The sequence below is a fragment of the Camelina sativa genome, chromosome 1 (assembly GCF_000633955.1).
Source record: "Camelina sativa cultivar DH55 chromosome 1, Cs, whole genome shotgun sequence".
In the NCBI taxonomy this organism is placed as follows: Eukaryota; Viridiplantae; Streptophyta; class Magnoliopsida; order Brassicales; family Brassicaceae; genus Camelina; species Camelina sativa.
This window is the reverse complement of record NC_025685.1, coordinates 3,105,710-3,121,675: the sequence shown is the minus strand read 5'-3', so window position 1 is coordinate 3,121,675 and position 15,966 is coordinate 3,105,710. Positions and strand designations below refer to the sequence as shown.

General features: G+C 34.8%; 4 protein-coding genes across 8 annotated transcripts in view; 3 read left to right on the top strand and 1 right to left on the bottom strand.

Moving 5' to 3' along the window:
• On the top strand, positions 1,472–7,598 carry LOC104741933 (protein DETOXIFICATION 43-like). Of its 5 annotated transcripts, none has more exons than XM_010463046.2 (13): positions 1,472–1,649; positions 4,071–4,180; positions 4,275–4,645; positions 5,093–5,262; positions 5,357–5,492; positions 5,586–5,682; positions 5,858–5,958; positions 6,237–6,400; positions 6,524–6,595; positions 6,687–6,803; positions 6,915–7,010; positions 7,124–7,245; positions 7,338–7,598. In XM_010463046.2, exons 2-13 carry the CDS (start codon positions 4,098–4,100, stop codon positions 7,396–7,398), a joined length of 1,590 nt encoding a protein of 529 aa, XP_010461348.1. In that variant the 5' UTR covers positions 1,472–1,649; positions 4,071–4,097; the 3' UTR covers positions 7,399–7,598. The 5 variants fall into 5 exon arrangements, with proteins under 5 accessions (XP_010461348.1, XP_010461282.1, XP_010461208.1 ...); XM_010462980.2 differs by having other exon boundaries at positions 4,058–4,180; XM_010462906.2 differs by having other exon boundaries at positions 4,051–4,180.
• LOC104741840 lies at positions 8,214–9,964 on the bottom strand. Its single transcript, XM_010462794.2, has 3 exons — positions 9,770–9,964; positions 9,109–9,606; positions 8,214–8,899 (listed from the first exon to the last, which is right to left on the bottom strand). Exons 1-3 carry the CDS (start codon positions 9,846–9,848, stop codon positions 8,379–8,381), a joined length of 1,098 nt encoding a protein of 365 aa, XP_010461096.1. The 5' UTR covers positions 9,849–9,964; the 3' UTR covers positions 8,214–8,378.
• LOC104741745 (DNA topoisomerase 2) lies at positions 12,643–13,982 on the top strand. The gene is made up of 3 exons (XM_010462692.2): positions 12,643–12,814; positions 12,981–13,021; positions 13,127–13,982. Exons 1-3 carry the CDS (start codon positions 12,745–12,747, stop codon positions 13,733–13,735), a joined length of 720 nt encoding a protein of 239 aa, XP_010460994.1. The 5' UTR covers positions 12,643–12,744; the 3' UTR covers positions 13,736–13,982.
• LOC104703828 overlaps positions 14,477–15,966 on the top strand; it is a 2,758-nt gene continuing 1,268 nt past the window's right edge. The window contains exons 1-6 of the mRNA XM_010419913.2: positions 14,477–14,613; positions 14,688–15,042; positions 15,219–15,396; positions 15,475–15,524; positions 15,752–15,844; positions 15,927–15,962. Coding sequence (XP_010418215.1) covers positions 14,582–14,613; positions 14,688–15,042; positions 15,219–15,396; positions 15,475–15,524; positions 15,752–15,844; positions 15,927–15,962 — 744 coding nt within the window. The 5' untranslated portion in view covers positions 14,477–14,581. The remainder of the gene's footprint in view (positions 14,614–14,687; positions 15,043–15,218; positions 15,397–15,474; positions 15,525–15,751; positions 15,845–15,926; positions 15,963–15,966) is intronic.

The following is a 15,966-nucleotide window of genomic DNA, read 5'->3' as shown; positions in this document are numbered from 1 at the left end:
TTAAATGACACTAATAAAGCTACCAGACAATATAAAAATAGTGGCTCGTGCCCGATGTGCGTGTAGACATAATGGAGTCATTCTCAAGTGTTGATGTCTTTGTAATTAAATCATTTCCGAGAGACGTCAAGTGTTTTTCTTTTTTTTTTTTTGAACTAAACGTCAAGTGTTTTTCTATGAAATATTTTGAGTCATGGTACACTTGTACTTTTTATGTACTCTTTATAGAATGAATTGTGTGTGTTGTCAAATAATTGCATCTTTTGAAATTAGAGTGCGCACTACGTATAACTAAACGTTAACTTAATCAGAAAATAATATCTAACAATTTCATCCACGAATCCATTTGCATATCCTCTGACAATTATGTTGGAGATGCGAATGATATGATTAACATGCATTTAAGTTTTTAGATGGTAATGATTAATTAAACAGCGGATAGCTTATGAAAGGAGATGATAAGAAACGTGAGGTATCAAATGTAGTTCAATGGGTATCGTGATGGATAAATTAGGTAAGGTGAAGGCGCATAACAATAGAAAGGAACAAAAAAAAAAATATTACTTTTATAAAAAGAATGAGAAAACAAAAAAAAATGAAGGGTAAGTTAATTAATATTTGTTACAATTTAATTGGGAATCCTACGTAGCCCACATTTGTTGTATAAAACTGTTACGTTGATTGTGACTGTTACGTTGAATGTGACTTCAGCCACTACGTCACGTCTCTCATAAGTTTCTCGTTCATCGAATCATTTTGGTTTCAGACACAAATCGAATAAGTTACAAGTGTTTTACTGGATTTGAGCAAGGAACTGACTAATCAATTAACCAAATAATTAATTAATGAAAATTTACTAATTAGATTATCCCTAAATATAAGCAACGTCTGAGAGACGAAAGAGTGAAGCTTAGACGAAGCCGACAAACTATGTCGTATTGTAAAATTAACGTTTTAACATATATTTGCAATTCTGAAAATTTAGATGCATTGTACATACATTTTTTTGTTTTGTAATGAAATGAGCTGTGTATCGTGTTATAGTTTCGATTCATCATTCATATTTCGATTATGAGAAAACGATTTAAAGCAAGATATAAAGACATACTCATTACTGAAAATTATGTTGGTTCATTTTTAACCTGAAAATTATGTTCACACAACATATTCAACATATTACATATACTCAACAATTCGTAAAAAAAGAACGAAAAAAAAAAGAAAAAAAAAAGAAGAAGATTACGCATATTGTTGTCTTATATACAAGAACGTTGTAACTGACATATATTTGCAGTTTCCGCAATTTCCACAAGTAAATTCCCAACTTTTAACAAAAGTTAATATAAAGTAAAAGAAAAGGCAGGATATCCATTGCATTATATATAAAAGCAAAGTTTGGAGAACATATGGACAAAAATAAATATTAATGGAGTGTGTGTATAAATTGGAGCCAAGTGTTGGCACACACTCATTAAATTGAAGCCAAGTACTGGCACACGCCTATATGTTCTCTAAACACTCCTAGATACTCACTGACTGACTACTACTCACGCCTATAAGTTCTCTAAACACTCCTAGATACTCACTGACTGACTATTACTCATCTCAAGTTCACGTGACTACTTATATAAGCGTTGGCTACGTAAAAGGTAAGATATTTTCTCCATATATCTCATAAGTTCTGCGATTTTTTTTAGTAATTGCATATATATTCTCCATCCTACAAGGATATATCAACAAACATGCAGGACAGTTCTTTGTGTATGTAGGTAGTGTGTATGGTTGTATTATATATGAACCGAGGGAAAGAATATAACAAAATATTAGTTGTTAAGTTTATAGAGAGGCTAAAACATAATTTTCATTTCAGATATAATTGAACAGAATTTAGTTTTTCCATGTACCAAAATTATCTTTTTTTTCTTAATTAATTTTCCCAATTTTTTTAGTTCTTACATATTATCTTTCAGTTTCCTATTAATCAATCTTCATCCTCATTTTGAGTCTTTTTATAAGAAGACAATACCAGTATATTATTAGTTTGATATTTGATTACTTCTTAAATATTTTAAGTAATCATTCCAATTTACATATAGAAATATTATTTCTTTTATTTATTAGAAACATAAAAAGCTGGTATAAACACTACAGATTCCTACCACATATATTACATAATCAATTTTTCACCTTTAATATACTTATGTACTGATCTAAAGATTTTAAATTAGTTTTGGGATAATTTTATTTGGAAACAAAAAAGCAAGCTAAACAACAGTAAAATTATAAAATTTCATGTTATGAATTTAATTTCGTCATTAATCACATAGTTTATAAAACGGGTTTTAGCTCTACGATAACTAAGTAATATGTATTATATACTGTTATGAATGGGGGAAGTGGCAATGTTGGTAGTGAAATAGAAATCGATAGCTTGGAAAAGATGGCCTTATCTTGCGGAACAAACAATTACATACACGACACGCACTATATACAACTCACCTGTGTTGGTCTGTGTAGCCATCTTTTATGTTATTGTTTTCCGACTGTCGCCTTCCTTTAGCTAATATTATCTTTCTAAGGGTGTTCATAAATCATAATAGAAAGTTAATTACAGTTTGCTATAATGACCATGACACAAATAATACAAAAAAAAAAAAAGATTTTTACACTAGGTACACCAATTTAATCTTAGGTACTTTGAATCGTGATAAAACTAAACGGCCTCTCACCCTCTCTCCCTCCCTAAAAAAGAAAACACCGTTATGCAAGTCTTTTAACAATGCTCCACAAACATGCATGTGTTTAAGTAATGTTACAACTTATATAACTTACTCTTTTCAACGTCCCAATCTTGGAACCGAGGTCCTATGGAAGGAATAATTTCCGTAGTATATGTTACTTTTTTAAAACAACATTACTTTCTTAACATAATTTATGAATATCGGTATTTTCATCAAAATTTTATATTCTTGATAAATTTTGTCTTCCCTTTGTTTTCTAGTTGTACTAAGTAAAACGGCGCTGAATATTTTAACGCCGCTGCCTAAATTATAAATGATATTTTTGTCTTTTAGTTATTTATCGTAAACTGTTTGACAAAAAAAAAAGTTATTTATGGTAAACTAAAATGAAAGTGATTTTTTATTTAAAATGGAAAGAACCGAAAATTCAGATGTGCTTAAAGAAAACTTACAAATTAATTATTCATCATAATGATAAACTATATTTATAGTAATATTGAAATCATATTATCAAAACAGAAAACTATTTCAATTCCATTATATACAATATTAACACAGAATTTTGATTTAACATAACAAAAAAACTTGAAAAAGTCTTTATAACTGCCGAAGAAAAAGAAGCTTTTGAATTATTAAATTAGATGTTATTTAATGATAAAATAACAAATTTTTGGCAACTAGTGAATTTCAATTACTCAAAAAGATTCACTTTTTTAAGTGGAAGATATCAAAAAATAAATGAGGAGTTTAGAAGAAAATAAACTCGTTCCCACTATGATGAATACAAGTAAGAAAACTTTCATGACAACAAAAATTATTTACTCAATAGAAAAATAGAAGACTCTTTCTCTTTCACAGTCAGCTTCAGTACTATAATTTTTGTTAAAGTTCACGAATACCATAGTTTTCCTATTAATTAAACAAACCTTAGAAGTTATTATAATTAACAAGGACAAGCTAATAAGTTATAATGGGATTTTGAAATTAATAGAAGCACATTACGATGTTTATGCCTACCTATTTTTCCTTCAGTAAAAAGAGGAAATTCATATTATTGTTGGTGTCTTTAGTTTAGACGGAAATAAAAAGCAAACCAAAAGATGTTAGGGAAGGAAACCTTTGTTTTCTTCAACAAACATATGAAATAAAAGAAAAAAGAAAGAAATATATATTTTTTCCTTTATTAAATAAGCAAAGATATGCATGCTCATTACGTGTCTATAAATACAAATACATTTGTACATGGAATCTACTATAAACGTTCCCTTTGCTTCTCCGATTCTTCGAAACACTTAAATGATATTTTCAGACTCAAGCAATTAATTACAGAGGCAGTTACGCAAGAATAAAATATCGATGACGGAAAATGGTGATCTTGCTACAATTCCAACCAGCGTGAGCAAGCCAATCCCAATTCTGGTTGTCTTCACAGATTTAAGGTGCGTGTTTATGTATTTATGATCATGGTGACGAATATTTTATAAGAGGTGTTTCATCCTGATAACACTTAATAATTCATATGAAACTGCTCAGACATGTATTCAGTCTGGATACAATCGGGCGAGAGATCCTAGGCATGGCGTTTCCAGCAGCTTTGGCTTTGGCTTCTGATCCAGTCGCCTCTCTAATTGATACCGCTTTTATCGGGCGTTTGGGAGCGGTTCAGCTAGCGGCGGTCGGAGTATCCATTGCCATATTCAATCAAGCTTCTAGAATAACGGTATTCCCACTTGTGAGCATCACAACTTCGTTTGTGGCAGAGGAAGACACGATGGAGAAGATGAAAGAAGAAGCAAACAAAGCCAATCTTGTTCATGCAGAAACTATACTTGTTCAAGATTCCTTGGAAAAGGGCCTTTCTTCACCTACAAGTAACACTCCCAACCAGCCACAGCAACCACCTGGTAAATTCCCCAAATCATACTATCTCACTCAACATTGATCAGAACTTTATAAAAGTTTGGAATTGGTTATTATTATTTTTTTTCTTTTTTTAATTCATGTTCAGTTTATGTCGGCATTTTTAAATTAAACCATATTTCTAACCTTTGTTGTCAAAAAAATAAAAATAAATGAAACCATATATTCTTCGTATCCAAAACGGAATTTTATGTTTTATTTCTACAAACTACGTCAAACGTAAACAGACTGTGTATATGTTTATGTTTGGTGTATGAGTATAAAATTTGGAAAAAGGGGGAAAAAATTGTAATTCTAAACAGTGCTTTATCAAAACCTATAAAAACCAACACATAAATTATAGCTTTTCAAACAATTGCATCCAAGGTGGTAACTCATTAGTTTGAATTTGTGTTTTTGTTGTTGTTGTTGTTGTTTTTGTTGTGAATTAGTAGCATCGGATACAAAGTCAAACAGCGAAAACAAAGGGAATAAAAAAGGGAAGAGGACTATACGAACAGCATCAACAGCCATGATCTTGGGGTTAATCCTCGGCCTTGCCCAAGCTATTTTCTTGATTTTCAGTTCCAAGTTGCTTCTAGGCTTCATGGGAGTGAAATCAGTGAGTTAAAAGAAATATACATTGACATGCATGCACATAATCTTGGATTAGAACCAAAATAATTGACTAATTTGAGTTGACTTTTTGATAACAGGATTCGCCAATGTTATCACCAGCGCACAAGTACTTGAGCATACGAGCTTTAGGAGCTCCTGCATTGCTTCTATCTCTTGCTATGCAAGGCGTCTTTCGTGGCTTCAAGGATACCAAAACTCCTCTCTTTGCCACTGGTAAAATATATTAACCACTCTATTCTTATAATTTGATATATTACCAGATCGTCACTCTATCTGCTATAATATTTGTCTTGATGCATGAAACAGTCGTGGCAAATCTCATCAACATCGTCCTCGACCCAATCTTCATTTTTGTGCTTCGTCTCGGGACCAGCGGTGCAGCCATTGCCCATGTCATTTCTCAGTAAGAAAAATCACTCAACTTTTTTTCACACATGCAGAATTGATCATTACTGATAATTGCTAGGCTCATATCTTTTTTTTTTCACAACTAAATGTAGACTTATGAACTTTTTTATTTAAAAAAAAGACTTACGAAACTAAAACTAATGTTTGTTTTTTCTTTTGTGTACGTGAAGGTACTTTATGACTCTAATTTTGTTCATCTTCCTCGCAAAGGAAGTTAACTTGATGCCACCAAACTTCGGGGATTTGCAGTTTGGAAGGTTCCTTAAAAATGGTACGTGTGGATGCATATTCATTAAAAGTTGTTTTTCTTGCAGTTATCAAAGCACAAGATCCGTCGTAGGTGCTAGCTACTGCACAGAATCAAAAAAAAACTTTTTTTAATATATTTTTGGGTGAAAGAAAAAATAAATAACAAATCTATGTAGTACTAGAATTTCAATTAAATAAGGTCTGTATTTAAAAAGACTGAATATTTTAAATATAGTCCGATGTCCTTGCAAAGTACAGAAATGTTGATGTGATCTAACAAGTAATATTAAAAAATGAAAGGGCTATTATTGCTGGCGAGGACCATAGCTGTGACGTTTTGTCAGACCTTAGCAGCAGCAATGGCGGCTCGACTCGGTGCGACACCAATGGCAGCTTTTCAGATTTGCTTACAAGTCTGGCTAACTTCTTCTCTTCTCAATGATGGTCTTGCCGTTGCGGGTCAGGTAAAATCCTTTTACTAAATTAATCTCATCTTTAATTTGTAACCCTCGTATACTGTATATAATTAATACGGTTGATCAAGTTGTATATGGAAATGATCATTTGATGTGTCTTTAATCTTATAGGCGATTCTGGCTTGTTCGTTTGCTGAGAAAGACTATACCAAAGTGTCGGCTGTTGCATCCCGTGTTCTACAGGTTCGGTTCAAATCACATTATATAAAACCTCTCTTTAAACAATGAAATAATTGTGTGACTAAAACCAAAAATGAATGAAATTGGTGTGCAGATGGGTTTTGTGTTGGGATTTGGACTGTCCGTTTTCGTCGGATTGGGTCTCTACTTTGGTGCCGGAATATTCTCCAAGGATCCTGCTGTTATTCACCTCATGGCCATTGGAATCCCGGTACTAATAATAACATTAAACAATAACTATACTATTATACAAAAAAAAACATTTTAAAAAGACTATAACTAATAAGATGTTATATATATATATATATATATATATATGCAGTTTATAGCAGCAACACAGCCAATAAACTCACTCGCCTTTGTATTGGATGGAGTCAATTTTGGAGCATCTGATTTTGCTTACACTGCATACTCCATGGTACGCACACACCTTCTTTGCTTACATCTGCAATGCTTAATGACCACGTGTTCATTTCACATTTTCTTGAAATTTGACTCTTTTCTTATTATTTGTTAATTCTGACATATCAGGTAGGAGTGGCGGCCATAAGCATTGCAGCAGTAATATATATGGCAATGACCCATGGTTTTATAGGAATATGGATAGCTCTTACCGTCTATATGGCTCTCCGAGCTATCACTGGGATTGCCAGGTATTTGAATTGGGTCCTTAACGGGCCTTTACTATATAGCCCATTATAGTAGAATCAGTCTTTTGACTCGGTTGCTGTTGAATTTTATGCAGGATCGCAACGGGAACCGGACCGTGGAGGTATTTGCGTGGACGATCCTCATCATCTTCCTAGGACTTACTTAGTTTATAAACGAGTTGCATCTTCTCTTCTTTCTTCTTCCTTCTTCCTTTTTGTTTGTTTGTTTCTAGTTCTTGTGTTTTGTTTTCTCATATTTTGTTCGAGAGACCGTTGTCTGTAATAGTTTCACATAAATAATTGGATCAAGAGTACTTTCATATTTTGTTTCTATAATGCAAATTAAGTTATTAATATATGGAGCCCTCGCTGGCTTTTCTATCTAAAGAGAACGTTCTTTGTGTATGGATACATTTGCTTAGACTATATGGTTCAAACTTCAAAGAAGTCTCAGATTCTATAGTTAAGTGTTCATTAAAAAATGGGTTTTATCCTTTTACTAAAGAAAATCTGACCATAGATTTATCTGAATTAAGTCCCAATATTAGGTTCCAAATTCAATTTAAGGAAACCAATAGATTTGTTTGGTTCAAACTTCAAAGAAGTCTCAGATTCTATTATTAGGTGTTGGTTACAAAAATGGTTTTTATCCTTTTACTAAACAAAATATGACCATAGTTATTTTGTTAACTAAAAGACCCAAACTGAGGTTCCAAATTCAATTTAAGAAACCACTAGATTTGTTTTTTCTTGTAATTAGTTCCACTTTAAAAGTATTTTCTAAAGTTTTTCAACTACTTCATATCTTCCACCTTTTTGGTGAATCAATTTTTACACTTTAGTTCACATTAACTTTAATTCAAATTTTCAACTTCGGTGATTGACCAAGTTTTATACTTCAATAGCTAATATAACTATTCATCCTTGCACTTTAAAGTATGTTATAAGATCAAAAACAAGTTTTTGCTCCAACCTACTAATTTTTTGTTATTAACTATTACTCTTGGTTTAACTCAAAACATCTCATATTACAATAATGGGATATATCATTATCCATTTTAACTTGAAGGCTATCACTTAATTCCAAAAGGAGCAAAGAACACAAGATGCAGTCGTGATAAAAGAGTAAACTCGATCTAAGCCACATGAGTAACCACAATCTGATCAATGACAGGACCGCACAGAGATCCAATATCAGTCTTCTTGGTATGGTAATAACCACTGAAGAAAGTAATTCTAGTTCTTGCCTCGACCGCCTTGAAATTGAACTTGGCAGTCTTAACATGACCTCCACCAACGGAAGTGTGTGGCACTTTGAGTGTATCTCTGGCTGCAAAAGCTTCAACCATCATTGATCCATGGCAGTCATTCTTAGCATCTCCAACGACGAAGGAGAGGGTGTAGGTTTGACCAGGTGAAGTTCTAATGACTTGTGCAATGGCACTTTCTTTGCCTGCAACAAGCTCAATCGCAGCTTTACCAAAGGGGACATTGAAGTACTTGGAGTCTATGAATTTCACTGCCTTGAGTGACTCAATGATCCAACCAGGTAAAGGTGATGTGAGATCTTCTTGTTTAGGTGGGAGAAGGACTCCTTGTGTAGAGTTCACGAGTCGGTGAGGACCTTCTTCGAACCCTCCGTTCTTCACCAAGTTTCCTGCACTTGTCGAAAACCCCGAGTTATTACCAAACCGAACCAAATTGAATCTGAACCGGTAGCAAGATTGAACCGAATCTAACTTAAAAGCCAATCTGAATCATATCAAAATTTTAATTGGTTTTCAACTGATTTCGGGCTCTGCTATCCAATAAACCGGAAACTAAAAACCCTAGAAAAGTGAACTGGAACCAAACCGGAGAGCTTACCTTTGATGTACAATGGATGAACAAGCTCTTTGATGGCGACAGCGTCCAACAAAGGACCACAAGCAGGGTCTTCTTGAACTCCAGGATTATGGAAAGTCACAGTAACTTGAGAAGTCTTGGCAACGAAGGCCCAAGCGTACACGTCACCTCCGAAGCTGTTGTAAAGCGTCTGAAGCGGCAAGTCACCGGACTGAGGAGGCACAGAGACTCGAAGAACCTCGTCTTGTGCACAAGTTCTCGACGCACCGAACGTGAGCGCGTAGAGAGAACCTGGTTTGACTTGTAGGTTCTGAGAGATCGTGGCTTCGTTTCCGAGCCTCACGGCGTGAACACCGTGAGCAACAGGGAAATACATACCTCCCGGTTGAGGACCACCGGCGATGTACTCGACGAAACCGGTGATTTCCCATTCGGGCAAAGCGGTTTTGCCGAGGAGAACTGTTTTTTTCATGTCGGTTTTCTTTGGTGACTCTTCGAAGTTTCCATTACGAAGGTACCCTGAAGAAGAAGCAAACAGAGAGAAAGAAATCTTAGATCTACATACAAAGAATGAATCTTTTTGATCCAAAAACACCAAATCTTGATTTAGAATGCTAAGCAGAGAAGACCCATCTTCCCAAAACCAAAGCAAACCAGAGAGAATGTGATTTTACATATATACCTTCATAAGCAGGAGCTCCAAGAGCAGCACCACAGATGAGTAGCAAGATAGGTAGAATAATGGCTTTAGGAACCGCCATTTTTACTCTTTTTTCTTCTTCCTCAAAGAAGAGTGAGTGAGAGAGGAGCTTCAGAGGAGAGAGAGAATGAAAGGGTTCAAAGAATTTGAGGAAAACTATCTCGAGATGCTACGACTTTATACAAGAAAAAGTGAAAAGGGGATTAAACGCGACTGGGACAGAGAGAGAGAGGAAATCACGTAGAAAGAGGTAATGGTAATGGGACCACATTGATGGATTTTGTCTGTCTGTCTTGCTGAACTGAAACCGACTTCCTCCTTAATTGATGCTCTCTAATCTCGTATCGGCACTTGTGCCCTTTCTTCCTTCACTCTTCCCACAATCTTGTTTACTTGAAGAAGATAGAACTAATATTTACTTGGATTCTATAGTTTTCTATTGGTAAATTTTGTAAGGATTGTTAACAATTATTGAAACATGTTATTGATACCATAAAATAAAGCAATTTACATTACAATTTTCTTCATTGATACCATATGTTTCGTCACAACAAAGCTAGCTAGTGGGAGTAGTCTTCTTCGATGGTAAAACTATCTTGGAAATGTATTAGTAAAAAGCGTAGACAAATGGCTGATGTCAAAAAATCATCGATCCGATAACTTTTGAGATTTTCCACCATTCAAGTAACTAACTAACGGAGCCAAAAACAATGATGTCAAGTTTTATTAAAATGAAAAAAAAAACCGACTAAGTTTTATGTTTGTTTGTTTACTTGTTTTAGAAACACTAATGGAGTATTTAGTAAACTTTTAAGTCGGTAACAGAGCCATAACAGAATTCTTATTCTCAAAACTTCACTACCGAATAGTACATGCATTATATGCTATAACATGAACTTTTTACCCAAAAATACGCGTTTTATAAAAACAACTGTTTTAATGTCTAACTTAGTTTACAAATCTCAAAACATCAATAATGAACAACCAAGTCACAAATCAGATTTTTTTTTTCTGAAATTGTCTATACTTTGAGAATATCGTATTAGGATTGTACAAGATTTCATCAGATTGTGGGATTTTTAGTTGATCTGCTTAAAACGGGAGTTGCGGCAGATGCAACTGTAATCATGGAGAGCTAGAGAGAGAGTAAGGGTGTAGACAATTTCTGGCTTTGGCTGGTTCCAACAATTATTGGAAATTTTTAATATCTATACAAAATCAGAGGCATGTGCAATAATACTATTATGACTATAGGTTTGTTATATAGTCAGCGACCGCATGTGACTATCAGCTGAATAAATTGTGTAAACACATCACTAAGTTACGTGTTGTGTGGGTCCTTTTGCGTTTTTCTATCTACTGATGTTATCCACTCGATGCCTTAACAGCCCCATGCGGTCGCGATTGCTCCATGTTTGCCAATTTTATTAATTACGAATGGTTATGTTTTCTTCCCTCACTTGCAGCACTTTTTATTTCATCGTATTATATCGTTGGAACCATATAGAGATGCTAACATATCACTATTGCAAACACACTAACACTAGATATGTTATTAGACATGTGTTTCGTTCGGAATTATAATAAACCTTAGGAAAAGAAATATTGTTGTAAGTTATTTAATTAATATAATCAATTTAATTTAGTAGTTTCTGATAAATATTAGTAAATAAACTAAAACCAAAGATGAGTCTAAAGATTCTTTTACCTCACAAAATTAAAATTGAGGACACTTTGTAGTTTGTACACTGAGTAAATTGAGTAATCAAACCCCAACCATATCCATTTATTCGTATGGGACTTTAGGACCAGATTCTATTTTTTTTTTAGCACATCTAACATCAAATGTGGGCCTTTTTAAACAAAAGTTTTTAAAATGAATAGGCTATGTGAGTGTGTGGTATAAGTTATATACCGTATTAGGCGTGGGCATTTGGGTGTTCGGGTCGGGTTCAAGTTCGGGTAATTTGGGGTTGGATTTTTCGGGTTTACTAATATAGGATCCGAACAGGTGTTCATATAATTTCGGGTTGGGGTCAGATTCGGTTCCTATTGGGTTCGGATTATTTGGATATTGACTTTAAGAAACCTGTAATGTATCCAAAGTACCCACAAAAACCTGAAATGTACCTACAAAACCCGAAAAACCTGAAATATAACTGTACAAACAGTTGTATAATCTAACAAATTCAATAAAAAACAATGAACTCTTAAACAAATGAAACTGAGTATACCATGTCTCGCAAAACAATTCAAACCACATATCATGTCTAAGCATCCCAACAAAGAAAAGCATGACTTAAAATCTTAAACAAATGAAACTGATAATGATAAACTGATAATACTTGTCTAGTGAAAGAAAAAAGAAAGAAAGAAAGAAAGATTTGGTGAAACGGTTTGATGAAAGCAAATCATATGTGATAATGTTAGGGATATCGTGTATAATTGTTCTCGGGTAATAAACAGGTATTTTCGGTTCCTCGGGTTCGGGTCGGGTAATACCCGATACATGTGGTTATTTGAAAACGAAAATCGGTTGGTTATTTAGACAGAATCGGTTCGGGTCGGGTTCAGTTATTTCGGGTCGGAGTCATATTCGGGTATTTCGGGTCAGTTTATTTGTCCAGACCTATACCGTATAACCTAGTTTGAAGGAAAACAAAAAAAATATTCTTCCAAGAGTTTAAAAAATCTTATTAGTTATATTTTTAGACTACTGTCACACAATCATCAAAGATTTGTTAGTAAATTCATCACCTATAAAGTTATAAGAATGGATAAAAGTTTTGAGCCCAAAATACCTCACAGTAAGCTGGCCCAAAACCAGTTAGGAGTCCAAATATTTTTGTTTTCGACTCTCTCTCGTTTAGTTTGGCTGGTCGAAAAAGATTCTTCTTTCAGTTCCAGTTTCTCCCAAGTAGAGAACCCTAATTTCTACCTTCTGACGTGTCCGAAGCATGGCAACGATGAGGATTTTTAAGGAGCTCAAGGATCTCTTGGAGGATCCTCCTTCAAATTGCAGTGCAGGTAAATATTTGTTTTTTGTTTTTTTTTTTTTTTTCTAGGCTGATTTTAATGGTGGTTCTGAGGTCTGAATTGATAAACAAATCGAGTCTTATTGTTCTAAGGATCCAAATGGTTCAGTATCTTCTGTATGATATACTACTAATTGATCCCACCTTGTTTGTTGCAGTCCTTGAAGAGCTCAAGCTTGAATACTGTGAGCTGAGAAGGGTTAGAAAAATCTTATAACTTTTTTTTGGTTCAGTCAGTTTATAAAGGTTTTAGTTATTCTGGTCTTCTTAATAACATTAGCTGTCTTGTGAAAAATGTATACAGAGAATTCAGATAAAGAAGTTGGAACTTGAGAAACTGAAACTAGAAAACAGATTGAGGTTTGTTAGTGGGGAAATCACTGTGGACAATAGGGAGAAAGCTGATCTTTGTCAGGAGTTGAGACAGAGAGGATTCACACCATTTCCGAACAAGGCCAAGCCTGCTGGTCATTTTGATGCAGATGAAGAATTTGACGATGAGTTGCTGATACTAGAAAACAAGGTCAAGTTTATTGGCGGAGTAATCAGTGGAGAAATCATAGTGATTGATAAGAAGAAAGCTCATCTTGTTCAGGAGTTGAGGCAGAGAGGATTCACACCATTGGGGAAGAAGCTTGTCGAAGGTGCTGTTGCTGGAACATCTGACGCAGCTGAAGAATCTGAGTATGGTTACTTATTGGTATTGGCTAGTAAAACAATGCCTCAAGAGAAAGCTGAGCAGTTCTTGGCAGAAGCTGATGAGCCAGACTTTGAGTCTCTTGACATGGATCTGCAGAAACTTGAATTCAACGATGCTCAAGGTGACAAAGAGAGAGAAGCAGCACAAATCAATATCAGGGGCCAGTGCTGGAGCTTCAGCATGTGCACCAGAGAAGACTCTATCTATGGATGAGGAGGTGATGATCATCATGATCAGCAGATGACTTGGGATAAATATATTAAAAATAAGGACTAAGTGTTTGATGGATAGTAAGAGTCAGTTAAATGAAGTATCTATAAGTGATTAGTGGAGAAGTATTTGGTTTAATGACATTAACATGTTTGGAACAAAGCTACCGTTTAAGCATTTGGTCTCTCATCTTATTTGGTTGTTGATTGAATTGATGAGTCTACACGTGAAAGAAATATTTTATGTGTCATTTGTTGTTAAAATGTCACCAATCACCACCATCCGCGTCTGTTGTCAATATAATAAATTTACCAAGTCAAAAGTTTTTTTTATTGCTCTACTACTCTAGTTAAGCAAACATATCTCATCTATACTGTAATTGAGAAACTCCAAAGTTGAAAGAACAGAGTTGGGAGTGTGACGACGTGGATGCATTTAATTGGAGGAGTCAACAAGAGTACTCTTTCGGGTTTCTTTGGCAGCATCTTATAATAAACCAACCGTTGATTAAGGTTGAGATGAGAAAAAAAAAAGCATCTTCTTATCTCTGCGTCCAAACCCCAAAAACTCTCACAGAGCGCACAAAAGAGACGACCCACCCTTTCTCTTAACTCTTTCTAGTTTCTACTACTACTAATTAAATTCATTAATAAATTTATTACATAATAAATCCTTAAATTTTCTTTTTATATAATAATAATAAATTAAAAAAATAAAAAAATATACTAAAAAAAAAGAGAGAAGCGATCTCTAAAATCAAAATCTCGAATTTTTTTTTTCTTTTTATTTTTTATTTTTTATTTTGGAGGCGAGAGGAATAATTTTTGGTTGCGGTGGGATTTGATTATAATGGCCTTTCACGTAGCTTGCCCAATTACATGGTATCTCTCTAATCTATCTCTCGTCTCTTCCTTATTTGCTTCACTATCTCTCCTTACCATCCTATTTCTCGCAGTCGTCGGATCTGCGATTGCTCCTTAGGGTTTTCTCGGGATCTCCGAAGACCTAATGGCGAAGACGAGTTTTTGAAGAAGGTTAATCAAGTGGAGGAGTTTCGCAAGGATCCTCGTGTTTCTTCTAATGTTGTTCATGGATGCACGGTTCAGGTTAGGGTTCCTAAGGTTGTTCCTGCTCCTCAGACGGTTTCTTCTGTTTCGATTTTGGGGGTTGGGGATGGTGTTGGAGTTGTTGATGAATTGGCGGAGGAAGCTTCGGCTCAGAAGAAACGTGTTGCTCTTCAGAGACAAGCTGCTGTTACGGTTGAAGCTACTGAGGATTATGCTCGCAGGTTTGAATCTGGTGTCAATGAGGTGAGTGCCTTTTTTTTTGTTCTTAATTTGCTTTGGTATTCAGTTTGTGTATACAAAATTGGGAGAATTGTTTGATTCTTCTTCGTTGACAATTGTTGCCTCAAAAATGTCATCTTTTACTTCCGAAGCCATTTTTTTCCTGTATTGACGTATCTTTGATTGTGTTTGTTGTACAGCTTTCATCAAGAGACCTTGCTGGTGATGAAGTAGCTCACTCCGGCATGAATATAATGTGCAGAATGTGCTTCCTAGGAGAAGGTGAGGGAAGTGACAGAGCAAAGAGGATGCTTTCCTGTAAACACTGTGGAAAGAAGTACCACAAGAATTGTTTAAAGTCTTGGGCCCAACATAGAGGTATTTACTTACATTCAATGTTGCTGTCCTTTTTCCTGGCTTGCTAAGTCTTTGAGGTCTAATCGCTGTAAGTTGCAGATTTATTTCATTGGAGTTCATGGAGTTGTCCCTCTTGCCGGGTTTGTGAGGTACGTAGTTTGTTTCTGGTTTCTCATTTTTCTTGTTCGTAATATCTATTGCATCTTAGCACTACCAATTGCTCGCAAAGTGATTGATAATAAAACATATGTTTCTTTTTTATTTAACGAAACCAGTTGTCTTAAGTAACAAACTGATATAAAACTGTTAGCCTAACTGCTATAGAGAGTGTCTTTAGATCTTTAAACCTGCCTCACTGAGTCGTTACCCTCCTTAGGTCTGCCGTAGAACAGGAGATCCTAACAAGTTCATGTTCTGCAAAAGGTGTGATGCTGCTTACCATTGTTATTGCCAACATCCACCACACAAGGTACCTGACAGATAGCTACCTTCATGTGATTATCTTTTTTAACTAAAGTAGTTTGGCTTATTTATTTGACATGACCGCACAGAATGTAAGTTCTGGGCCATATCTCTGCCCAAAGCATACAA

What these genes read in the sequence shown, in the direction of transcription:
- LOC104741933 (XM_010463046.2), top strand. Translation starts at nt 4,098, where the DNA reads ATGACGGAAAATGGTGATCTTGCTACAATTCCAACCAGCGTGAGCAAG. An exon ending in GTTGTCTTCACAGATTTAAG is followed by an intron (nt 4,181 to 4,274) that starts GTGCGTGTTTAT and finishes GAAACTGCTCAG; the next exon opens with ACATGTATTCAGTCTGGATA. An exon ending in AACTCCTCTCTTTGCCACTG is followed by an intron (nt 5,493 to 5,585) that starts GTAAAATATATT and finishes TGCATGAAACAG; the next exon opens with TCGTGGCAAATCTCATCAAC.
- LOC104741745 (XM_010462692.2), top strand. Translation starts at nt 12,745, where the DNA reads ATGGCAACGATGAGGATTTTTAAGGAGCTCAAGGATCTCTTGGAGGAT. An exon ending in TCCTTCAAATTGCAGTGCAG is followed by an intron (nt 12,815 to 12,980) that starts GTAAATATTTGT and finishes TGTTTGTTGCAG; the next exon opens with TCCTTGAAGAGCTCAAGCTT. An exon ending in AATACTGTGAGCTGAGAAGG is followed by an intron (nt 13,022 to 13,126) that starts GTTAGAAAAATC and finishes AAATGTATACAG; the next exon opens with AGAATTCAGATAAAGAAGTT.
- LOC104741840 (XM_010462794.2), bottom strand. Translation starts at nt 9,848, where the DNA reads ATGGCGGTTCCTAAAGCCATTATTCTACCTATCTTGCTACTCATCTGT. An exon ending in TGGAGCTCCTGCTTATGAAG is followed by an intron (nt 9,607 to 9,769) that starts GTATATATGTAA and finishes CTTCTTCTTCAG; the next exon opens with GGTACCTTCGTAATGGAAAC. An exon ending in TCATCCATTGTACATCAAAG is followed by an intron (nt 8,900 to 9,108) that starts GTAAGCTCTCCG and finishes CGACAAGTGCAG; the next exon opens with GAAACTTGGTGAAGAACGGA.